The sequence below is a fragment of the Rhinolophus ferrumequinum genome, chromosome 15 (assembly GCF_004115265.2).
Source record: "Rhinolophus ferrumequinum isolate MPI-CBG mRhiFer1 chromosome 15, mRhiFer1_v1.p, whole genome shotgun sequence".
Classification (NCBI taxonomy): domain Eukaryota; kingdom Metazoa; phylum Chordata; class Mammalia; order Chiroptera; family Rhinolophidae; genus Rhinolophus; species Rhinolophus ferrumequinum.
In genome coordinates, this window is record NC_046298.1 from 29,874,896 (window position 1) to 29,900,257 (window position 25,362).

Here is a 25,362-nt window from a genome sequence, read left to right on the forward strand (position 1 = left end):
GCTTGTTGTCAGGATCTTATTACGGGTTAAGGGAGCCTGTGTCTGGAGACATCCAGGGATCTAGACGGAGAATAGGCAGGTGACTCCGTCCAGATCTTTAACCCCCGTCACCCAGCTGTGGGAAGGGATAGGACACTGCCACTGTTCTGCCTCAAAAGGAGCGGCTTTTCTCCCCCCACCTTGGTCCGCCCGCCTGTGTGCTCAGCTAGTGGAGAGAGAAACACAGACCTTCCTGGAGTGACACAGTCATCCTCAGCATGGGGGCCCTGCAGCGGCATCAGCACCCCAGGACCTTGTGAGACATGCAGATTCTCAGGCCCCACCCAGGACCTGCTGTGTCAGGCTCTGTTTTAACCGTCGCTCCCAGAGGAGTTTGTGTGAACGTCTGGTCCAGTAGATGAGCTCAGGGTAGGACTGGTGACTGCTGCCTGTGCCACAGGGGAGGCACCACCTCTCATCAGGCAGAAGGATGTTCAGTGTGCACACCCTGAACCCTCTCACCTTGGTCTGCAGCCCCGCCCCCACTGTGTCAGCCAGAATGAGACTGTTCTGCCGCAGTGCCAGAGCCAGGGAGGGGGCAGTGGCTCCGTTCATTCAGCCTCACAGGCCCAAGTTCTGTGGGGTTGCGACATTCTATGAAGTGGATGTAACTGTAGAGGTGTCACCTCCCGGGAGGCAGTGTCACCTGCGGGAGGAAGGCATGTTCCATTCACGTGTGCAAGGTGCCTCCTCTAGTATCAAGGGCTGCCGAAATTCCAGAGGAAGGGCTAATGGCCCCTGCCAGGTGCCGACAGAGGGGCTGGATGGTGGGGAAGTTGGAACACATTTCTGGCTTACACCAGGTGACTGAGGGAGCTTTCGATCAATTCCTAGTAAAACTAAAGTACTGTGGTCTGGACACCGAGCTGCGATTACAGGCCTGCTCTATCCCTGGGCGCGGTGAAGGATGAGCTTGTCAGGAGACTGTATCACCTCACCCTGTATCACTCGTGTTCCAGATCCCCGAAGACAAGGCCAGCACCCCGCGTACCACAACGATGACCTTCACCTGTTTTGTGTTCTTTGACCTCTTCAACGCCCTGACCTGCCGCTCTCAGGTGAGACTCTCGGCTTCCTTTCCTGGAGAACTGCCTTGTGCTCTCAGTGAGAAACTGTGGTCCCTGCCCAAGTCACTCAGGGGCTCTGGGACGCAGGCGCCCTCATCTGAGGTGGGGGTCACGTGCTTTTCTCCCACAGACCAAGTTGATATTCGAGATCGGCTTCCTCCGGAACCACATGTTCCTGTACTCCGTGCTCGGGTCAATTCTGGGGCAGCTGGCTGTGATTTACATCCCGCCCCTGCAGAAGATCTTCCAGACAGAGAACCTGGGAGTGCTCGGTGAGTGGGAAGGGACCTGAGGCCGGGGTCACCAGAGACCAGGGCCATCACACAACCTGGGGCCACCCCATCCCCAAAGCAGCAGGCTCATGCCTGCACAGGGTAGAAGGGCCACGTGATCGGGGTGTAGAGCACCCAGAGAGCAGATAGCAGGTACAGTGACAGTCTGGGCTCAGCCTGTGACATGCTGCATGCCCCAGCTGAGGAGTGAGTTTGCCCCCACGGACAGTGGGAGATTTTCACAGAGGCCAGTGTGAGTTGGACAACTGCTTACCTGAAGCCAGGGAATTGGCCGTCCAGCAGTTCTTGCTGAAAGGGACACTATTTAATGACCATCTCTCTGGGGGCCGAGCACACACTCCCTGGTGCAGAACCCCAGGGGCTCTCTTCCATCCTCAACTAAGCCTCCCGCAGACCCTCATTCTTCCTTTGGAAGCTGCCCAGGTTGGCTTGGCCTCCTTTACCTGAAGCTATGATGAGAGAGAACAGAACTGGGAGGAGGGCTGGGTCCTGAAGGGAAGGAAGTTGCCTAGAGAGCAACAGTGACTTGGAGGGAGCAGGGGCAAGTACTCTTCCCTCCTCCCTTCCTTCTTGCCCAACCTTTCCATTGGCCAGCCCCACCCCAGGGCCAGCAGGTGGTGAGGCAGCTCCCAGCCAGCACATGAGGGTCTCAGGCCTTGGAGACAAGTGCATGGAGAACCTTCCGGCAAGACTAGGGAACGTGAGCTCTTTCCTCCCAACATTGAAAAAGCAGTGTCCGTGTGGGGCTCCTGTGAATGCCTTTTGGGCACTGACAAAAGACGAATCCCCCTAAGTTTTAATGGATGTTTCCATCCACTGGGAATTAAGCCAGCTCACCAGATCTGAAGGAAACACGGTGACCGTGCTTGGGCATTGTGCTTATCACTCCCTGTTGACAACAGGGAGCCAGAGATGGTTCCGAACAATAAGATACAGTGAGGGTCCAGGGCAGACTTTTAAAATTAACCCACTAGAATGAGTCAGGGTGAGCTGGGGGCATCTGCCCTGCGGAGGGATGGGGGCTAGCATCCACTACTGCTGACCTGGGCAATGTGCACCCTACCCAGCACATCTGCCGCTTGCCCTGAACCACCTGGAAAGGCTGTGGGGCCTTGTGGAGCTGGGCTCTGGGGAATCTCCACCCCCTCGAAGAAATGGAAAGGGCTGGTCCCGGCCCCTTCGCCTGTCTCTAACTCAGGACAAGGTATAGGGACCAGAACTCCAAGCAAAGGTTCCCGAGAGCTGCGTGGCAGCCCCACAGTCCCCACCCCGCTGGGCACTGCCCTGATTCCGGGGGCAGAGGGGAGCTCGTGACCCAAGGGTGCAACCTCTGCTCTGACACTTTTCCCTTTTTACCTTCTCACAGATTTGTTGCTTTTAACTGGATTGGCCTCATCCGTGTTCATTTTGTCAGAGCTCCTCAAACTATGTGAAAAATTCTGCCTCAGAGCTAAGAAAGCCCAGATTCACCATGAAGATGTATAGTGGGCCCCGACCAGTGTACCATCCCCTAAATAATGTATATTTTCATGTGACTGCGGCCCCTCCCCAGCCCTTCTTCGAAGGGATATTTTCAGGATACCATCGGGTTAAGTCACTCACTGCCTCCTTGGGAAGCCAGCAGGAAGCTCAGCCCAGGCTCCTGTCCACACCCCTCTCTCCCCCCCGCCAGGCTCAGGGACAGACTGGGAGGAACCTGTACAGAAACACCTCGCTATTTATTAAATCAATGATTTTTATTAACCACGTGTGCCGTAGCTCCATGAAATGCAGCCCACCCGTGAAGAATAATACATGGGGACCCGGGGGGACGAGGGACAGGGGACAGGGGACAGGAGCCGGCTCCTGGTCGTTGCTCTGCCCATTGTTGGCCTCCTCATCCACAAAATGGGGGCTTTGGGTACTTTCGTTAAGTGCTATGCCAGGGGTCAGGTTGTTGTTTTGATGGACTTAGTGCTTTTCCTACAAGTGGCCAGGTTGGAAACCCCGCCTTGTGCTTACCACCACGTATGTGGCGAGACGCGGGAACGTCCTGAATAATTGCCTAACCAAAGGCCCCAGCTTTTAAGATGAGGAGTAAGTGGTCTTCATCTCCAGAACCAGGAACCAGAGTATTTCCCGCCTGCCTGAGGATGAGCCGTATTTCCCACTGCCCCCAAGATTGTTCTTACAACATGTCTGACTTCAGTTGAATGGTGGTAGACCAGAGAGGTCTCTGTCTCATTCCTCTGTCTGCAGCCAGGCAAAAACCCCCATACAGAACCAGAAATGAAGCTCTATCTTTCATGCAATGAGGTCACAACTATAACTCCCCCACTTATTAGCCAGGGTTTTCTAGAGAAACTGCACTAATAGAATGGAAAGAGACAGATTTGTTTTAAGGAACTGGCTCACGTGATAGCTGGGGTTGGCAAGTCCAACATCTTTAGGGCAGGCCGGCCAGCTGGAGACTCAGACTTGAGCTGCAATAGCAACTCTTTCCTGAGGCAGTCCTCAAGTCTGGAGGCAGGATTCCTTCCTTCTCAGGGGATTGCAGTAGTTTCTCTAAGCCTTCAGCTGATTGGATGAGGCCCACCCACATTATCAAGGAAATCTGCTTTATTCAAAGTCTACTAATTTAAAGTCAATCTCTGCTAAAAAATTTCTTGCAGAAACATCTAGACCAGTGTTTGAACAAGTGTTTGAGTAGCTTAAGTAGACACATGAAAGTAAGCATCACACCATGTAAGCCACAGTAGCTGTCAGATAGGCTGTCCGGGGTGGTGAAACAAGGACCAGATCAGGCTGAGGGTCAGAGTGGACCTCTGCAGTTTCCAGACAGAGTCCAGATTCCCCCAAAGTAAAACTTACAGACTGGAGGGAGGTCACTATGCTCCTCTGCCCCACCAAATGACACCAGAGCTAACTGGGGAGAGACACACACAAGCCATCTCTGCAAGAATATTGAGGGGGGCTGGCGGAGAAACCTTTTGAGCAGAGGTGATACCTGCCCAGCAGCTGCCAACCTTTGGCAACTGCTGAGAAGTACAGGCCAAATCATTTCTCATATACAACCTGTTACGGGGCTTCGCTCTGAGTCAGGGATACTTCTGGCTGCTCCACTCCCTTTTCAGGATCCTTCAGCAAAGTGCTAACCCAAGAAATATGCTTCCCCTAAAAAATACTTAAATATAACCAGAGTCGATCGATACTTGCAATAGCAACAAGTACTCCTAAGCCTGTACCATATAAAACAATGCAATGTAGATTGTAAATATAAAAGATAAAGCAATAAAGCTTTTGGAAGAAGAAAATAGAGTTAGGTAAAATTTTACTAAACAAGACACAAAACACGAACCAGAAAGTACAATGGATAAACTATACTCAAATGAAGACCTTCTTTTCATCAAGGATATAGTAGACAGAAGCACCGTTAAGCAACTTAGCTTGATTTACATTTATAAAACACTCCACCCATCAAGCGCAGAGGTACATTCAACAAAATGAAAATAGTAAAGAGCCGAAATCAATGAAGTCAAAGACATAGAGAAAAGAATCAGAAGCTATTAGGTTGGTGCAAAAGTAATTGTGGTTTTTGCATTGTTTTTAACCTTTTAAACTGCAATTACTTTTGCAACAACCTAATAGTTCTTTAAAAAGATCAATAAAAGTGCCCGTCGGGCTATAGTTTCATCAAAGTAAAAAAAGATAAAAATTACCAGTATTAGGAATTAAAGGTGCATTGTCATTATAAACCCCTAAAGACATTCCAACAACAAAAGAATATTAAGAACAATTTTATGCACATAAATTCAACAAGGTAGAGGAAATAACACAATTCCTTGAGAACCACAAACCACTAAAACTCACTGAAGATTAAACAGGAAATCTGAGTAGTCTTATAATTAGTAAAGACACTGAAGTTGTAATTAAAAACTCTCCCCAAAAAAGGAAATCGGGTTTCACTGGTAGTCTTTCACTCCACATTGAAAGACACGACAATTCTACATAATCTAGAAAATAAAACAGGAGAGAACACTTCTCAACGCAGTGTATGAGGCCAGCATTACCCTGATACCAAAACCAAATAAAAACAGCACTATAGACCAGCTTCTGTCACGAACACAGACACAAGAATCCTCAGTAAAATGTTAGCAAATGAAATCCAGCCGTATGTGAAGACAGGCTACCATAACCAAGAGGGGTTAATCCAAGAATGGAAGGCTAGTTCAATATTCAAAACTTGATGCAATACGGTTGTCACTGTGTGAAGGATACAAATGATAGATGTTCAACTATTACATTGTTTTGTACACCTGAAACTAAAAAATGTTAAAAAAAAAAAAAAGCTTGATGCAATATACCATATTAATAGTCTAAAGAAGGAAACCACATGGTCATATCAATTGAAATAGAACCACTGGATAAAAGAATTCAGCAAAGTAACTGGGCACAAAACTACATAGAAAAATTAAGAGCTTTTCTATGTTCAATCATCTGAAAGAAGAAGTCCACGCACAGTGCCAGCAATGACAACAAAACTTTCTGTAGCCAACTTAGATGTTCCTGTTATTAGCTAGGAAGAATCATAAATTTTAGCCAGATACCAGTCCTGCCTACATGGATCTATATTTAGTGTTATCTTGAACATGCTACTATCAAACTTTAGAAGTAGTCAAAGACTTACCAAAGGTCGCAGAAAATAAGCAGGCAAGAATATGGAGGAAAATTCCAAAAAACAGTAGTCATAGGGGAATAGCTCTTACAGCTTTTTATCATAAAACTAATTCAATTGATGAGAAAGTAGCATTTTAAGTCCGTGGGAAAGCAACATACCATTTAATATGAAAGATACTGGGATTTATTTGGGGGAAAGATACAGGTCTATTTTAAAATACATCTTGAATGGATCAAAGATTTAGAAGTAAAAATGGATAGCACAGAAGTAGTAGAATAAAACAGATTTTTTTTTTTTTATCTCAATGTAGAGAAAACCTTCCTAGGCAAACCACATTATCGCAGAAGCCTTAAGAAGAAGTGTTGGCAACTATGATGACACAGAATGCAAAATTCATGTACAGAAAAATAAACAGTGTCAAGCAAACTGGAAAAAATATTTACCATACACGGCAAATGCTGTTCTGCCTCATTCGAAACAGCATTCTTGCAAATCAATAAGACTCACACCCTGAAAAGCCAGATAAAGGAGATAATACAGATGGCTTTAGAAAAATGAAGCTGTTCACTGTCACTCATACAAGTTCCAGTTTTCGTGTATCAGGCAAACAAAAACGGAATTTTAGGGCTGGCCCGGCCTGATGGCTCAGGCGGTTGGAGCTCCGTGCTCCTAACTCCGAAGGCTGCTGGTTCGATTCCCACATGGGCCAGTGGGCTCTCAACCACAAGGTTGCCGGTTCAACTCCTTGAGTCTCACAAGGGATGGTGGGCTCCGCCCCCTGCAACTAAGATTGAACACGGCACCTTGAGCAGAGCTGCCTCCCGGATGGCTCAGTTGGTTGGAGCACAGGCTACACAGTGTTCCCCAATAAAGTCCTGTTCCCCTTCCCCAATAAAATCTTTAAAAAAAAAAAAAACACACCTGAATTTTAATATAGTGTTGGTAAAAACACAGCAAACAAGCACTCCAGTATGTTAGAAGTATAAATTGAGCTTGAAAAATAATTGTTAATTTGTTAATATCTAAATAAAAAATCACGTACCTTTTGATCCAACAATTCAGCTTCTAAGAGTTTATCCTCCAGACAAAATCACACCAAGACACACATAGAGGATATTCACTGCAGCTGTGGTTAGCTACAAACAAACATTCCGCAGTTGGGAATGGCTGAACGCTAGAAATGATGGCACCTTCATGAGACATTATACAGTCAGTGAAAACAAAGAGCGAGACAGATAGGTAAACACGGAGCCGACTCTCTCCAAGTGAGGGGCACACTAGCGTATAAAACACAATTATGCTGGGTATACAAGAAGTTACTTTGGCAAGGAGGCCTAAGTGGTTTTATCGTGAGTGGTTTTGCCTCTTGGGAAGCAAATACTAGAAAGGGGACAGGAGGAAGACTTCCCTTTCAAGTTATATCCTTTTATATTTTGACCTTTTTATCACGTACACATATAGTAATTGTTTTTAATACTATAGTGAGAAAAAATAGTCACATTTGCACCATGGACTGCATTTTTCCACCTCTTTCTAACACCTTTTTGGGCACTGACCAGAGTTCTCTTATAGGGAGACCTTACAACCTGAATTATTATTCCTGTTTCATAAAAGAACAAACTTCATTTGTTAAAACGAGCATTGAAGGTTTCCCAGTCCCAGGTAGAGCGTGGTGCCTCAGGCCAGTGGCGCCAGCCACGGCTGACGCCCTTACACAAGTTTGTGTGCTTAGAACCACACACCCACCACGAGGGCAGCATCCCCCAGGTTACCAAGCGCCTGGTCTGGGCACCCTCCTTTCCTGGCGTAAGTGTGCGTTCTTGGGAAAGAGATCCCCATTTGTGATCTGCACTCTCGTTAGAACAGCACAAGGCAGAAAAGCATGCAGGCAGAAAAAATATAAGCCTCTCTGACCGCCACAAACAGAGGCAGCTGTAAATGGTACTCAAGGTACGAACACCAATGAACCTTTTATTAGTGAGCTATTTCATTGCATTTTATAAAAACAAAAATCATTCCCCAACAAACTGAAGATTGAAGACCTAATTCTTCAGATTTACGGTAAAATGAGCTGAGAATCCCAATATTCTGTAACTGCTACCCCATCAGTTAGGAAGTCACATAATGTACCCGAGAGAAGCTATTTAAAAATGGCTTTTTATAAGGAAAGTCAATCATGACTGAGGCTGTGTGTGTCACGCTGCTGGCCCTCCAGGTGCCATCCCAGCGTGTGCTTTTCTTTTGAAGGCTAATTTGCAAAGCCTTCTGTTCAGCCAAGGGCACTGCTAAGTGCAAAGCTTGATGAGCCTCCTGGCAGAAAATGCAGAACCTGCAAAATGCAAACAGCTCTGTTTGCTATGGCTTATAATCAGGGCAAACTCTGTAATAAAAGGTCAAAGCTTACAGCTAAAAGACAAGAGGACGAGGTATATGTATGTCTGAGGGGTGCCCACAGCTCCTTTAAGGAGGGAATTCTCACAGTGTGCTTCGAGTTGCCTAGGAGATGGCAGCTCAGCTCGGAAGCCCAGCCCACGTAAGTCATTAGCCTTTGGGGATCACTGCAGTTTGTCCAAGCTGTCAAATTACCTGCTCTCCCCTTCAGGAGCAGCACCGGGCAGGGAGATTATGCTGACAGATGTGGTGCCAGAAGGCCCAGAACCCAGGCCAGCGCTGCCAAGCTACTCACGGCTAATGTAGGCAGCAGGCCATAGTAAGGCCCCCAAACGTCCCCCACATTTAAATTAATAAAAGAACCTCAACTTTGCTTCTCTGTTGATCTCCTCATTTTCCCCCTTGCTCATGGCACACATTCATTTAAAACCAACTGAGGAAGGCGTATGTGGAACGTTATTATAAACACCTATTGAGGATCCATGCCATTGTTATCGCCAAGACTCCAGCTGTCCGCCCCCATTAATACACTGTGCTTATTTATAAATACAGAAATTCCATGCCATAGGAAACTATTTTCAAAGAGTGTTCAGATTCACACCCAAATACCTCTGTCCTTTATACCAGTCGAAATGAACATCAAGGCACGCTTTACCTGGGACAGCCTGAGCAGAGGCCACGTGACCCCGAGTGGAGGAAACCCCTACACACAAGACCTCACAAGCCCAACAAATGCTGATTCCGACCGAGGTCTCAAAGGCGTCAGCGTCACTGCATTTCACTGATATGAGGTGAACAAAGTACAAGAATTACGTTGCTAAGTCGACACTCAAGATTTCTGGGAGAAACACTCCCCAATCAATATATGGCATCAGAGGGATTTTACTCTGTTCTGATTCAGCACGTCCGGGCAATCTGGACATGGGGAGAGGGTCTACAGGCTGTGCACTCTGTCCAAGGTGGGGGGCCATGCTCCAGCTCCAGGGCAACCTGAGCCCAGGGTCCTCACTCATCAGGTATTTCCCGGAGCCCTTGGCTGTGGCGACTCCGCCCAGTCAACTCCAGCAGGACCTGGGCATCCGGGTTTGCATCGAGAATGCTCTTGCCGCTGTTGGCCTTGGGAAGAAGGGAAGGGTGGATGTGTTCAGTGACCAAAGATGTGCGGCCAAGAACAGGCAGTGACGTTCTGCTGGCTTCAAGCTTATTAGAGTGGATCAATATCCTACTGCTGCCACAAGGAAACACGGTGCGGGCTCTGGCTCCCTCCCTGAGGTCCCCCCGACCCTGGCCTGCCGTCGTTAGGAGGTGACAAGGTGAAGAAGGCCCAACGATCACTCATGGTAGAACCACGGAACTAGAAAGAACCCTGACCCTCCTCGTCTTGCAGAGGGGCTACGCACCCACCCCAGTTCCCACCATGGGCAGGGCCCCACTTCCCGCAGAAGTTCACACTGCTAACCCCCCTCCACGGACCCTGACAGGACCATATGCTGTGCACCTACCGGCATCCCTCTGGCCGGGAATAGCTGCTGGAAACAAATTTGGAATAAACTCTTTCTAGATAGAGGAGTAGACGGGGTAAAGCCAAGAACGTGGAGAAACATCGCCATGCTCACCAGCTTCTGCCCCGAGGCGTCTCCAACTGCCCACACCTCCAGCTTCTCGAACCGGAAGTCCTCCTGGGCTGACAACTGAGGGCTGTTGTACGTAGTACACGTGGGCTTGGCCTTGCTGTGCCCTCTCCCAAAGTCAACATCGATCCACAGCCCGAAGTAATTGTGCTGCCCTCCCATGCCCTGTGGAGGGAACACCGTCAGCATCTCCTCAATGCGAACCTCAGACCCCGAGCCCACATCAGCCTTAAGTACCCGTCGGAGACAAGGGGTGGATGAGAAGAGAATGTCATTTTCTTTTTTAACTCTAAAATGTCTAGATTGGTGCAATTTCCATATCCCATTACGAGTTACTAAAACAATCATCGAGGTGCCTGGACTCCTACCCGATGGCTCCTTCTCCTGGGGCGACACTGGCTGACAGCAGAGGACAGAAAAAACATACACCATCAGGGCCCAGAGATCCAAACCACTAAAATAAGGGCAGAGGTCAACACAGAACTCGACGACGGAAAACCTGCAGGCAGAGACACATCCCACTGTGCTCTGAGTGTGTAAGTCCCTTTCTCAGAGCCACAAGGAGAGAAACCAGGAAGCAGACCCGGGGGTGACTCAGAGCTGTTTTCCCACTGCCAGCTCTAAGCTCGTGTCGACGAGAACAGAACTGCTGTTCCACTTCTCTGATCGCATCTCTGGGTGTCAACTCTACCGCCTCTTCTCATGTCCCTGGGGGCCTGGAACTAATCTTGAGCAAGAGACCAGAGCAGGAAAATGCAGTCGACTCTCAGAGCTGCTTTTCTCCCTCAGGCTGATTACTGGCGATTCCTGGGGACCTCCTGGGTGCTGCTCCTGAGGCCAAAGCCCTCACCCCTGTGGTCACCAAACTGTCCTTTCTGGGAGGCATTCAGGGGTCCTTGTGTGCCCCATGGGAGGCACTCAGAGAGCCTGGGAAGGAACACAGGGGCACTCTCCATCCTGATGAGGGGGACCAGACTTCCTGGCCCCTGGCTCTGCAAGCACAGGGCTGGAATTTCCCAAAAGGAGCTTTTTGTTCAGAAGCAGAGAAGAAAACAGAGGCTGGGGTGCTGGCAGGAATCACATTTCTCACCCACGCTAAGCTGGCTTCTATGTGCCGGGCTGGTGTGTGGATATGGGTACCCATGCCAGCCTCTCACCTCAGCCTCTCACTCACCCACCCTGGCCCCCGTCCCACCCTTGGCCTTCACCCTGGTCCTCCTTTTCCTGTAACAGAGCCTCCAGGCTGGAGCACGGAACAGACAGGAGGTACGGTCACCCGTACTGGAACCCCACACACGGTTCTGTCACTGTTGACCACTCCCCATAGGTCTGGGGAGCCCAGCCCTGGGTGTGTCCCCTCCCCCAGCTCATCCCCCAGGTAAGTGGCAGAGCAGCAGGGGCTGCTGACAGGTCTGACACCAACACCATGTACAACCATGAAGGCCACGGGACACCCAATCTGATTACCAGGAAAACTGGCTGAATCAGCCATGTGTACACAAACCACCAAAACGCCCCAACAGAGGATCTCTCCTTCCATGAGAGAAATTCAGCCCTAGATGTCACTCATCGTGGCGCTGACACCTGGGCAGCATGAACCGAACATGGCATGCTTGTGTAACCGAATGTACGCAGCTGCCCCTGACGTGCCAGGAAGTGCCCGCCGGAGAGAATCAGGATTCATCCCACCAGGGATGGGCACCACGAAAGTGGGGCGTCCTCAGCCCTTCTGCAGTCCTCACCAGTCCGTTTGGGATGGTCTGCTGCCCGTGATTCAGGTACATGTAGTGGTTGTTGTAGCCCGTGCAGGTGTGCACGGCCATGCTGGGGGAGATGGAGAACAGGAAGCACCTGTCGTCCCCTGAAAATGAGCAAAGTGCAAATTAGCAGGATCACTGATCGGAGCTGAGTAGAGAGCAATAGAAATGGCACACAAGCCAGCACTTAGAAGGCAAAGCAGCGAGGACTGTCACATGGGTCTTCAGATGTGCCCTGAGCTGGCACACACTCGGGAGGTTGGCCATCGCAGACCAGTGGGCCGTTCCCAGGCCTCACAGAGGACAGGCCTAACGGTTGCCCGGAGCACCAGGGAATGAGCTGAGAGATCGAGGTTGAGAGTGACAGCTAAAAAGGAACGTGACATATGCTTGCTGGAGACACCTTTTAGCTCTTGCCAGGGAAGCAGAGATGGAAATTCTGCCCTCTGTTCACCAGAAGACTGCATCCAAGTCAGAAAGGGTGGGTGTCCTTTTAACTTAGGAGCAAGGCGGCTGGCGGTCACTCTAGGTACGGACTTGGTGCTAGTACAGCCTCCTCGAGTTGGCACTGGATACTGTGTAAGGTTGTCCCCAGCCTAAAAAGAGCGTATCATCCAAAGGGCAGAGAAAACCTGCAGCTGTGCAGACACACAGCTGTCTCACAGGGAAAGAAGGGGACAGGCAGTGAAAGGTGACTGTCTACCTTCATCCAAGGGCACAGGTGCGGCCATGCTGCCACAGAAAGAAGCTACCCGTCAAAACTCTGGAAATCAACAGCATCCCAAGTCTGAGTTCTCTTTCTTTCTTGATTCATTCACTCCAGAAGCACATTCAGCACCAGGCAAGGGCTGGAAGCCACACCTCACCCCCAGGAGCTCCCAGCTCAGGGGCAGCAAAACCAGAAATGTCCCCCACGGTTGTGAGAACTTGGCCCAAAGGCCTGCCCCTCCATAGTGACACCGTGAATGACACCTGATGTCAAAACAAGCTGTACAAGCCAACACAAGTCTCAGTTCATGATACTTTGGGTCAGGCCACTAGTGAGGCGGGAAGGAAGGTTCAGGAAAGTATATGGGAGCACGGATATTGAGGACGTGGAGGATAGACACAAAGGGGGATTCGAGCCCTGAGAGGCTACCAGGAGAGGAGAGCCCTCAGCAGCAGAAAGAGCCAGACAGGCAGAGCTGGGCAAGTGAAGCTCAGGCCTCCATCCAGACAGATCCACAGGGTGGTGCAGTTGGGGTGCTCAGGGAGCTTCTGGAGATGGGGCATTAATGCCTCCAAGGTCAAGAAGGAAGTTCTGAGATGGAGATGGCTGGGGTGAGAGCCACTCCCTGGAGGAGGGACCCCAGCAGGGACAAAGCACATGGGGAAACAGCAGGGGCCATTCCCCAAACTGAAAAGTTTGCGTGTGCTGGGGTAGGGAAAGAAGGGGGATGAGACTGGAGAGGTCAGCTGGAGCCATGACGGTGGGCGGTGCTCTCGGCAAAGCCTCAGGCTGGAGTCCAGGGGCCTGGGGGGGTGGCCCCAGGAGGGTGGGAGCAGTTTTCCACACGATGAACTGCCCCAGTGTCGGGCACAGCACCATTTTGCTATGCAACCCTAAGGCTGTCTTTCAACCAACATCTCCTGGGTCCCGATGCAAAGCAAGGTGACGGGGCTACAAAGTGGAGGCCACTCAGCTGCCATGGAAACCACTCTGGTCCGTTATGGGGCCTGCGCTCAGCAGGGAGGCCACGTGGGGGAAGATTACTCTCTAGGACCCAAGGATCCAAGGAGTCAGTATTCCTGGCAAAAAAAGTCACATCAACAGTGAGGCTCCTCACCTAACTCTCCACAACGATTCTTAACCCACTGCGACACAGTTTACAAGCTGCCCTCCCACAGCACCACTTCACATAATTCCGGGAAACCGTGGCCCAGAGAAATCAAGCCCTTTACCCAGGACCAGAGCTGGACTCATGAGGCTCTGTGCTCAGTCCAAAGCCACAGGCCTTTCAACTGTACTGCAGAAGACAGAGCAAAAGTGAAGTGAGCCAGCGGTTATCACTTCAAATCAAGTCGCAAACATTAGAAGTGCCGGTTTCCAGGACAAATGGACAAGAACGCTCGCTGAGCTTGACGGGACTCTGTGATGCAAGGCTGCCCTCTGCTGGAATCCCATCCTCGTACTTCAGAACAGAATGAACGCAAGTCGGAGAACTTGGTAACTGCATTTTTCCACTGTTCTTCAGGAAGATGAATTCTCTTTGTTAAAAAAAACAGTAGACCCAGCAGAGCCAACCTAGAGTTAATGTTAAAGGAACTTCTACAATTATAGAGGAGCTTCTATAATAGGTGTTACCTATGAGTATAGTAAAACTGTTCTGTATCCTCTCGCGGCAATAAATCATGGCCGTGAGTACAGCTGTATGCTGAGTCCGGGAGTCCTACTGAATCACTGGTGTCTGGGTAGTTTTAAGACCCCTGACGCAGTGGGGAAGAGCTGGTAGCAGTACCTGGATTAAAGATCTGGAACATTCTAAAACCAAGAGAAACTCAAATCCTAGAAAGAATAGTATCTCAGGGATAGAAGTACCCAAACTTCATCTCATGATTCCTTCCACCAATCCCAGGCAAAGGGCCACCTGCCACTGCTAAAACTTCTTCAGTAATGACAACTCTGTACCTGGACACAGCCGGCTCCCCAGCCGGCACAAGCTCTGCCTAGCGGTGGGAAAACAGGAACAACTGCAGAACGTGCAGTATGACAGAGGACCACAGGGAGCACATGACCCTTGCATGGCTGGGGGCCTTCCTGGAGGAGTTGACCCAACAAGAAACTGACTGTGCAAACAGGTAGAAAAGGGGGAAAGCAGCATGAGCCAAGTCCTGAGAGGGAACATGATCTATTGTGGAAACTGCAGGGAGTTCAGTGAGACTGAGCATGGAACGCAAGGGACAGGAGAGAGCCATGAGGGTGGAGATAAAAGGTGTGCCATCCTGAGGGCAGTGGGGTCTGTTCAAGGGTTTCCAGGAGAAGAGCAGCACGTCAGGTTTGCTGGCATGTGGCAAACAGGTTGGATGAGTGAGACTAAATGCATAGGGCCAGTGAGAAGGCAGCTGCACAATGCTGCTGAGAATGAGTTGGAGAGAAAGGGAGGGAAAGACACAGGCAGAATGAATGGGAGTGGACGACCACCTGGTTCAGAGGTGCAACCCATCCAGAAGAACACGTGGCTCTCTCCTCCACCTTTCGCATCTCTGATCCCTGGATCCTCCCTTCTACTGATCCAGCCAGGGAGGATATTAACCTCTCCCCCTCACTGGGAGAGACCCTCTCTGGAATTCATTTAGCCAATGGGAGTGAGAGCGGGGCTGCATCTGGTCTCTCAGAGCCACGAGAAAAAGCCCTCCACTTCACAGTCGCTGGCCCCTGGGTCCCTACTGACAGCACAGACTTGAGGGGCTGAGCCACCCACCAGGGAACACAAAATGACACCAAAACCTGAGAAGGCAGTGTCACGCCCTGAGTATGAGAACAGCCCACTGCCGAGCAGAGTATTTTCAAAACTGGTCCTTTAAAAATGTTTATCAGAGCATTTTTTCTTTGAGGAATAAGAAGACATCCCCTGCATTCGAGATACCACCAAGAACTTCCAAACTTCAGCAAAATCACAAAGCCAGAAAACCATAGCAGAAGCAGCAAAGGGGACCCACTGGGGTTCCAGGAAAGCAAGAGGGTCCCATGAGAGAAAACGTTCCATCTGAAAGAATCAGCGTCTCCTGGTCCCTTATGCGGCACCCACAGCCCAGCCTCTCCCATGGCCTGGACCTGGCACCATTTCATAAACCTGAAATTCGAGGTGAAGATACCTGTCCTGCTTACACAAAAGAAACCCATAAGGCGTTCAACTGCCATGAAGCAGCGTCATGTTTCACTTTCCTCCCCAGCACATCCAGACCAACACTTGGAGAAGATGGAAGAAATGCTCATATGCTTTTTAGCACTCACGGCCTTCGTCGGTGCTCAGAGGTCACCACGCCGCAGATGTCTGACTAAACCTCCTAAGAAGCACTGTGCTACCACTGGGATTTTGTGGCCAAGTCTTACCTTGAAACTGTGGCTTGATTTCCCAGGAGCAGGAGGCAAACCCACCGAACACATGGCCGTCGTGGTCCTCGAGGAGTAACACACAGGGCCCCCGGTGTGGGATGCGCCCACAGAGCTGGGCAAAGCTGTGCCCATGGAGCTCGGATGAGAAGAGCAGGTGCCAGTGGTGCCGCTGCTCCCTGGGCAGGTGGGAGTTGACATAGATGACTGACAGGACATCCAGGATGCTCTCAAACTCCTGCCCCTGGTCAACTTGACGCTTAGGGACCAAAGTGGCCAGATTGAGGGCCAAATGCAGGAGAAATCCCCTGTGGATGATCACACTCAGGAATGTGGCAACAAGGTGGGCCCTGAACACCCAGTCCTCAATCATAGCTCGGTCACAGTCATAGTCCAGCCACTGGGGCCCCAGGAGCTTCTTGCCGTCTAAGGGAGGAGAACACAGTATTAACAGGTGATGACGTCTCCTTATAGCTACTCACCTAAACCTGTGCTGTCCAACACGGGAGCAACACGTGACTCGCCTGATTTGAAATGTGTGGTAAGTGAGAAACTCACACTCAATTTCAAAGACTTAGCATGAAACAAAAAGAATGTAACATATCTCAATCATTTTTTCACACTGATTGCCAATGTTAAATTATATTTTGGATGCATTATTAAAGTTAATTTCACTTGTTTTATTAATTATTATTTTAATGTGGGTACTGGAATATTTACTAGTTCATGTGTATCTTGCTTTGGTGCTTGAGTTATATCTGTTGGACAGTGTGAATCTAAACAATTCAATATCAACACTCTTTATGTTTTTCTTTACTCCAAGCTACATGTCCAGGAGGCAGCCATGACCTCACCCCGGGGCCCAGCTCTGAAACTCCCAGCAATTGTTCCTGATTGCGCTACACCAAAAGCCACTTGTTCAGGGCTTCTGCCCTAACAAAGTCATTTGGAAAGGATTTTAGAAGTGTTTTGTTCTCCAACCAAGTCAGGGTACTGGTTGGTAAACTTTTGGTACCCTTCTAGTTTATCTGGAAGAACAGGTTTCAGTCACTACAAATTATGCTTAGTTGTTTCAAAACAGTATCTATGATCCTGTTTTCTACCTCTTATCTACAAAGAATGGAGGTAATACGGTGGCGATACCAGAAGAGAAATTACTGGTACTGTATACATATGTATTATGTTATATATTATGTTATTTTTTCCAAGTTCCAAATTCTTCACTTAAATTTTTGAAATATAACCTATTTTCAAACTGCACTTAAAAATCCAGCTTTAGGGGTGGCCAGATGGCTCAGTTGGTTAAAGCAGGAGCTCTCAACAACAAAGTTGCCGGTTCAGTTCCCACATGGGATGGTGGACTGCACCCCCTGCAACTAACGATTGAAAACAGCCACTGGACTTAGAGCTGAGCTGTGCCCTCCACAACTAGATTGAAGGACAACGACTTGGAGCTGATGGGCCCTGGAAAAACACACTGTTCCCCAATATTCCCCAATAAAAAAAATTTTTTTAATCCAGCTTTATAATTAAATAGTAACACTTTTATAAGACAAGTGTACTATGCAAAGAGATCCACCATGAAATATTTTTAAATCTCAAGTAAATTTAAATATATACTGTTTCTCACAGAGTAACAGAATACACCTTCTTCTCAAGTGTACATGAGACATTCTCCAGAATAGACCATATGTTAGATCATAAAACATGACTCAATAAATTTAAATGGATTGAAATCATATAATATATGTTCTTCAACCACAAAATAAAATTACAAATCAGTAACAGAGGGCAATTTGGGAAATGCACAAACATGTAGAAATTAAATAACATACCTCTAAACAACCAATAAGCAAAAGAAGAAATCATGAGGAAATTAGAAAATACTGAGAATGAATGAAAACAAAAACGTGATACACCAAAATGTATGGGATACAGCTAAAGCAGTGCTTAAAGGGAAATGTATAGCCATAAATGCCTCTGTTAAAAAAAGAAGTGATCTCAGATCAATAACCTCAGCTTTCAGCTTAAGGAACTAGATAAAGAAGACCAAACTGAACCTAAAGGAAGCAGAAGGAAGGAAAGAAAATACTTAGGTGAAGATAAATGAAATAGAGACTAGACAAACGACAGAGAAAATCCACAAAACCAAAAGCTGGCTTTGAAAATATCAACAAAAAAATAGACAAACCTTGGCTGGACTGACCAAGAAAAAAGAGAAGACTCAAATGACTAAAACCAGAAATGAAAGTGGGGATGTCATTACTGTTCTTGCAGAATAAGGATTATAAGGGACTACTATGAACAGTTGTATGCCAACCAACTGGACCAGCGAAATAGTCCTCCCAAGGTGGAAGACTCACCCTTTCTGATTTCAACCCTTTACTGCCAGGCTACAGCAATTGAGACAGCGTGGTACTACTCTAGGCTGCCAAGGTTTCCGTGTGTGAGCGCACACAGGGCACTTGCCTGCAAGCTTCATCTCGGAGAGCAGCTGAGCTGCCAGTACCTGCACCCTGGGCGAGGGGCCTGGGGCTTTCTTCCAAGTCCAGCCTCTCAGCTCCTGTCTGTGGTTTAGCACGTGCACCACGGAGCCCACCAGATCCTCTGTAAACTTGAAGATCACAATTTTACCATTAATAACATTTCCACCGTGACTGATGACTACGTCAACTCAATAAGGGGAAGGGCATTTTCTCTCTTTAATGCCAACTACAATGGCCACAACATGGGAAAAGACAATGTAACTTAGGGACTTATTCATTTTTCTAATGATACTCTTGGCTGGTCTATTTTTGCCAAGGCCTTTATACAGAGTTCTGACCTCAACTAGTTTTGTGCTCTAGGGTTCCTGGAGGGCAGACATCTCCACGATGTCTCCACCAGCTGCTTGATCATCCTGAATCCCCCACCTACTGCCACCAAGACTCCGTGGGATAGTTGTGATGGGCCTCATGGCCCCTCTACCTTTTGGACTTCTCTTGCTTTCACAGGACCTTCTGTGACAGAAATCATTTTCAGGATCACGAGACTCTTCTCCTCGGAGTTCCCTTTCAGCAAGTGGGACATCAATATTGTGAACTGCTCCTGGGAGACGCTCTCGCTGGGCCCCTTAGCCTTCCCTGTCAGGTCAACCCTCCGCATGCCATCATACAGTCTGGTGACCATCTCCGGGGGAAGAGCTTCCCCAATGCGGCTCTGCTGGGGACAAGCAGGAGAAAAGGCGGGACAGGGTGCCAGTTAAATGGGGTAGGATCACAGAAAAATAACACGGGACCAAGACCAACCACTGCTATGCCACAATGCTTCTACTTTCCTAAATCTCTCACCTAAGGGCATCACTACCCCCAAGGACCCCCCACGCCTAACGCGTCTTGGCTTATGGCTCATCTTGCCCATCAGACTCCCACCCTCCCTGCTCACTGCTCAAAAAGACTACACCTATTTCTGTCAGTATTTTCCAAGTTCTGCTGGAAAGGCAACCTCGAATTTCTTCCCAAAGGAAACTTGACTCAGTTGCCAAGGTTTGCTGATCAACTTTTAACCATATTTTTCTCGATAAACATCTGTGAGCATTGCCACCCATTCTGCAGTCAAGTCCTTAATTGGCCCATCTGGTTCTGTCTGCTCCAGCATGGGGGGTGACCTGGCGGATGGGGGTGCTTTTGGTCTACTGGAGATACATGTGCACGCAAATGTGTGCACACGCATATACACCGCACAGCTGGCCAGTTTCCTCATCTGTGCAGTGAGTATGTTGGGGGGGGTCCCCAAAGCCCCATTGGCTCCCATTCTGCATGTTCTAGAAGAGGAGGCTGCTAGAATGTCTTCCCACATTGCCATGCCTCCCACCACCCAGGAAGATGGGCTAATGTTCTCTCTTTCCCATGTCTGGCCTCAGTCTGAGCACTCCGACACGTGGTTCAAAGCCCCATGGAACGAGACAAAAAGATGGAGAAACACGTAGTTTTAACTTTTTGTCAGGTGAATCCTGACTTTGAAACGTCATTATTTTGTCAGGAGAACCATAAAATTCCTGCGCCATCAAACACTTACAAATCCTAATAAAGTCAAAGGAACACTTGAAATTTTGCAGTTACGGGACCTACGAATCCCACTAACGCACTATCACCAGGAGGGAAATCAGGGGACAATGGTCAAGAGATGGGAAGCAGGGCTGGCCCCTTTGGTCAGTCTCAATTTAGAACTATCCCCAACACATCACGATACAAAGGCAGAGCAGAGTAGTTGCAACAGAAACCACAGTAGCCCACACAGCAGAAAATAGGTAGCACTGACCCTTTAGAGAAAATACATTTTTCAGTGTTCCCATACACCTGTCCCATACACCCATAAAAACAGGGAGTCGATTTTGGCCCGGGGGCCACAGTTTGCGGACGCCTGCTCGGGACTAAACTTTAACTGATGACTGTTATTCTTGCCTTTAGTGCTTTCAGAGAGAAGGATCTGGGTGAGGTATTTGGGCTGCTTTTCTCCGATGACAGAGCATCAAACAATCTATCCATCTCAGCCTGTTCCTCAGGAAGAAACTGTGAACACACATTCTGCCCTGATCGGCTTTTGCCATTCCCCATCTTTCCCAAAATCTGGCAGGAGTCTCTGCAGAAGGAAAAGACACCAAGTTAGAGAGAAAAATCAAAATGTAATAATCATAGAAAATAAACGTTGATAACTATATGATCAAGTCAAGAAATATTGATCTAGCTGTAAAATGCAGCTAAAACGCATCAGAGCTGTGTAATATTGTTTAAATGTGGTGGAACTTAATAGTCAATTATAAATAAGTGTGAAAACCCAGTCTTGATTCCTATGATCTCTGAAAGTATGCTCAAAATTGCTAAACAGTCTGGATTTCTCTATTTGAAAAACACAGTTCCCAAGCTAATGTGACTAAAAGGTAGAAAAATCAGTATTTTAATCTAAATATTCATAAAAAAAAAACAACACCTGAGTTGAAAAAAATCTATAAGGTCGGATGATTATATTGACGTAAGAAACGTCCAGACCTGCAGAGAATTTTTATGAATTTATTTGAGCCAAGTTGACAATTACCAGGAAGCCAAATCTCAACAGATTGAGGAAATGCTCCAGAGAACGGCAATTTTGTAGCTTAGTTTGTACATGAGAGTAAAAGGAGGAGACATAAAGTTTACATGAAATCCATTGGTAGTAGATTAAGGGGGTGGGAGAAAGCAAAGCAGGGAAACCTCTGGGACTGGATAAAAAGTAAAACGGGGAGACACATACTTCTTTGACACTGGTGGGTCCAGGACAGTTAGTAAGTAACATTTACAGCACGTAGAGATGGTATCCGAGGAACAAGATAACAATGAGGGGTTCGGTGGTCTCTGCTCTGGGGAAGATGTAGTGCCCTGAGGGGTATGGAAAAGGGTATGCTGATATCTCAAAAGTATGTTATTTTAGATGCAAAAAGACAACCGTGAGACAGGCTCACGGTAAAGACTGATCTTTGTCAAGGCCAACGATGTGACTTCCCGCCATGACCCACTTTTAGTTAGGAATTTTGACGTTCAGACCATCCCACGTGGTTATGTTCCGCCCTGGGATAATAGAGCCTGCCACGCAGGCCCCTCTGAGCTTGTCAGGTTTGGTCTGTGGCCTCTTTTTCACCCACAGTCACAAGTATTTGAATAAAATCAACACCTTGGAAATACCGCTGACAAAGGGAATATACTATTTGACAGGTTTTCCTTTGGGATCCTGGCTCTGGCTCTGCCTCCTACTAGCTGTGGAGCCTTGCGCAAGCCACTCAAACTCTGTGCCTCCGTTTCCTCATTTCCCAAATGGGAAGAATCACAGCCCTACCTCAGAGATGGCTGTGATAATTCAAAATTATCACTCTTCAGATTCCAGCCAGGGAGTTCAGCAGTGTTTGCAGAGGCGAGGACCCAAAGGCAGGTGACTTGTGTTCATTGTCACAGACCTCATTACACGAAGGGGTCAAATGACAAGAGATCTGTGGATTCAAAGAGAAAACAGTCAGCTGTTGGTTAGAGCGCGAGCTCTCAACGACAAGGTCGCCAGTTCATTCTTTTTAATGGCTGAATAATATTCCAGTGTATGGAGATACCACATTTGCTTTATCCATTCATCTGTTGATGGACATTTAGGCTGCTCCTACCTTTTGGGTATGGTACACACATGTTCATGGCAGCACTACTCACACATACTTGTTTGAGTCCCTGCTCTCAAATTTTGGGGGTATACACATAGGAGTGATATTTCTGGGTCCCATGGTAATTGAGTGTTTAACTTTTGAGGAACCACCAACCTGTTTTCTATTTTCTATTCCCAGCAGCAAAGCATGAGGTTTCCAATTTCTCCATATCCTCTCCAACACTTTGGCTATTTTTTCTGTCTTTTTTATCACGGCCACCCTGGCAGGGGGACCGATCTGCCCAGAATAGAAAGGCTGCAGCACAGGGCTCCTGGGCAAGGAGACTGCAGCACACTTGCAAAGGCAGGCTGGAAATGAGAGCGTCCACAAACCAGTCCGGGGCTGTCACTCACCGGCCATCTGATCTAAATGCTTCCACTCAAGTTTCTCAGCAGCGTAAGAGCCAAGAAGGCAACCTCCAGTCCTGCCCTCAAGGTCCAGCCTGCATGAGGCTTTCCTTATCTCTAAGATACAGGGGACGGCACTAACTGGTCCCTGGTCCCCTCCAGGGGCACAGCCTAAGCAGCCCCACCAAGGCAGCCCCACCCTGTCCCACCAAGTCCCCTAAGAGCCCCAAGAAACAAATTGATCATTTAGGACTCAGTTAGGAGATGAGCCAGCATCACTTGATTTTTAAATGCCCACCAATTCCAAGGGAGAATAGGAAAAGAGTGCAACGCAAAGGGAGAAAGAAGGCACCTACATCCGTGATTCTGTAGTTATTGTCCCATATCCTACGTGCTGCGGGCATTCTGAAGAGACCTACGGCAATGCCCCGGAGAAATCATAACAGAAATTATGTCCAAGCCCACTGGCTAAAGGGAGGCAAGAGCCCATGCCATCAAAGCCACGTTCCCACATGGCTGCAGCAAGGAAGCACGGGGGTCTCGGTAAGGGCGTGTGACGGGGGCTTAGGATGTGGCTCGGGCTGCCTCCCTGGGAGGCTCAGAGAAGGGAGGGTGCAGCCTGGATTGGGTGTGATTCAGGGACTGGGCATCTTCATTTTTAACAAAGATGCAGGAGGGACAGAAAGGAGCTAAAGTTATAATTCGGAACGACACTGCCCCGTTCGTGTTTCCCAGAAAGGAGAATGGGGGGCTATTTGGGGAGTTCACACAGTGATCTTATCTCTGTACAACGTGTTTCTGCTTTTGCTTTGTTCAGTCGCAGCTTTACACGTGTTACTGGTAAATCACGACAACTTTAATCAAAAGTATTTTTAGATTCATACTCTCCCCCCCACACACACATACACACCCACGAAAATGTAGTTCTCTCAAAATCTGGGTTAATTTATCAGGTCACCAGAAAATTTGTCCCACAACTCTCCCTGTACCCCTATCTTACTATTCTGCTGAAATCGTAAAACTGGTGAACGTATAAGAATGCACCCTAGTGAATTCATTTCATTCTTAGATAGGATCTTCGTACCAGTGATCACCACACTTTTTCACTCCCTCTAGAAAATCTTAAGGTTCGTGACATGAGAAGGCTTATGACTTACCTAAATGCCGGAAGAGATGTATGTAGTCTTCCTGACACCTGGGAGGGAAAGAGTTTTGAGACATTAGCACAGCTTCACTTCAGAGCTGAGCTTTCAAGGCTGTGCCCACCCCAGGCAGACTCCTGAGGCTGGCCTCACGGATGCATGTGGGCCCTCTGGGCAGTTCTTTTCTGCCCTTGTCTGGCTCCGAGGGCCCTCGCTGTCCATCTTACACACCTCACCATTCTACTCAGCCTTCGGGTTCCAAGACCACCCAGCATTTGTGACTTTCCTAGAGTTGACTGTTGCCTTAACTTAAATGGAGACAGGCCTAGCCTCGCTCACTCTGCTTTCCCCCACCCTACCACCAGCCTTACTGGTTGGCTAGTATCTGGAAGTCAAAATAGAGATTCTGTCCCATGGCTACCCGCCCAGCACCTGAGCCAGCCTGGCACACACAGGCACAGGATGTACCTGTCCAATGACTATGTCATTTGTTGCTGGCTTCTCAGGTGGACCGGCTTATTCTCCCACCACCTTGTGGGCTCCCCTATGCAAATCCCAGAATCCTGGCTGGCATGGCCTCAGTCCTGGGAAGGCCCAAGTCCCCCACGATCAGCTCCCACAGGATTCAGTCCCAGCTGCCCACAGCATTCAGGGGCTCCTGGGATCAGTGCCACTCGCTCTATCATCCACAACAGGTTCCCTGCCCAAGAACAGGCTCCAGGATGCTTCATCGCTGTGCCCCACAGCCCATGAGGCCTGGGCCACAGCAGGGACTCTGCATATTCGCCGAGCCACCTCCGCCTGGAGAAGAACACAAACCCAGAGGCCACCAGAGAGAACCGACAGCAAGGACAGGATCTCGAGCAGATGCCACCTCCAGCTTCTCCTTAATAGAAGACATCTAAATGCCACATCTCAGATTCCCAGAATCCTGAGAAAGCTTCCTCCCTGCTCAAAACAAAGGAATCGCTCTACCAGGGGATACCAACCCTTTAAGGGATTTCTCAGTCTCTGCCCTACTGACAACATTTAAATGCCACTCCATGGAAGTTTCCGCATGTTCCATGATTGAGGAATCAGTGTACCCAGGGATTGTGCCACTAAAAGGACACAGTTCCCGCCTCCTGCAGGACACTTTCTGATGTCAGCACACACGTCTATTCCTTCAATATATAGCTAAGCATCTCCTGGGCCAGGACCCATCAGAGAGCGGGCGACACAGAGAAGCCTCAGGCAGGCCCACGCCTGCAGGACTGTCCTGTCCAACAGGGAGAGAGACAAGTGCTGTGGGGATCAGTGGGGATCAGTGGGGATTGGGGTGAAGAGAACACAGCAGCCAAGACAAGTTCTGGCTGGGTCTTCAGGCACCCACAGGTGGTTCACCTGCACAGGTGGTTAACCTGCACACTGTGCACGAAGGTGTGGGTGAATACTGAGATTAGCAAGGTAAGGTCTGGTGTGGGGAAGGTACCGGAAGGGGCTACAGAGCTAGGGGGGCCCTTGTCTGCTCCTCTTCCAGCCTACCCCACCTCCTCCTCTGTCTCACTAGAAACCGCTTCTTCCACTGTTGTGTGTAAACAAATCAGTATGGAGCAGCCTGGCCACGTCCTCTACGGCACCCAAAGAGTGAGAGAGGAACAGGCTGGGCGAGCAGCCAACACAGAGGGCAGAAACACACAGGAGAGGTGTGGACCAACAGCATGGGGGTGGGAACAGGGCACTGCCAGGCGGAGACCCCGGGAAAGG

The 25,362-nt window shown here is 48.7% G+C and overlaps 2 protein-coding genes across 6 annotated transcripts in view; one reads left to right on the forward strand and one right to left on the reverse strand.

Moving 5' to 3' along the window:
• The window catches only part of ATP2C2 (ATPase secretory pathway Ca2+ transporting 2), a 63,051-nt gene extending 57,356 nt beyond the window's left edge, over positions 1 to 5,695 (forward strand). Inside the window, exons 25-27 of one of the 2 annotated variants that reach the window (XM_033128063.1) lie at positions 999 to 1,097; positions 1,237 to 1,378; positions 2,766 to 5,695. In XM_033128063.1, the coding sequence (XP_032983954.1) occupies positions 999 to 1,097; positions 1,237 to 1,378; positions 2,766 to 2,884 (360 nt within the window). In that variant the 3' untranslated portion in view covers positions 2,885 to 5,695. The remainder of the gene's footprint in view (positions 1 to 998; positions 1,098 to 1,236; positions 1,379 to 2,765) is intronic. The other variant, XM_033128064.1, reaches the window with a different exon arrangement.
• On the reverse strand, positions 434 to 23,671 carry MEAK7 (MTOR associated protein, eak-7 homolog). 4 transcript variants are annotated; one of them, XM_033128066.1, is made up of 10 exons: positions 23,632 to 23,671; positions 21,776 to 21,926; positions 21,197 to 21,321; positions 20,371 to 20,548; positions 18,896 to 19,126; positions 18,398 to 18,542; positions 15,929 to 16,354; positions 11,821 to 11,939; positions 10,064 to 10,243; positions 8,096 to 9,563 (listed from the first exon to the last, which is right to left on the reverse strand). In XM_033128066.1, exons 4-10 carry the CDS (start codon positions 20,521 to 20,523, stop codon positions 9,453 to 9,455), a joined length of 1,365 nt encoding a protein of 454 aa, XP_032983957.1. In that variant the 5' UTR covers positions 20,524 to 20,548; positions 21,197 to 21,321; positions 21,776 to 21,926; positions 23,632 to 23,671; the 3' UTR covers positions 8,096 to 9,452. The 4 variants fall into 4 exon arrangements, with proteins under 4 accessions (XP_032983959.1, XP_032983958.1, XP_032983957.1 ...); XM_033128068.1 differs by lacking the exons at positions 8,096 to 9,563; positions 21,197 to 21,321 and adding an exon at positions 434 to 685; XM_033128067.1 differs by lacking the exons at positions 8,096 to 9,563; positions 21,197 to 21,321 and adding an exon at positions 6,884 to 7,192.
• Positions 23,672 to 25,362: the final 1,691 nt, after the last annotated feature.

Excerpts from the sequence above, each read along its gene's own strand:
- MEAK7 (XM_033128065.1), bottom strand. The coding sequence starts at position 20,523 with ATGGGGAATGGCAAAAGCCGATCAGGGCAGAATGTGTGTTCACAGTTT. Across the intron at positions 18,543-18,895 it reads AAGCAAGAGAAGTCCAAAAG|TTTACAGAGGATCTGGTGGG; the intron begins GTAGAGGGGCCA and ends GTGATCTTCAAG. Across the intron at positions 16,355-18,397 it reads CTCCGAGATGAAGCTTGCAG|ACGGCAAGAAGCTCCTGGGG; the intron begins GCAAGTGCCCTG and ends CTCCTCCCTTAG.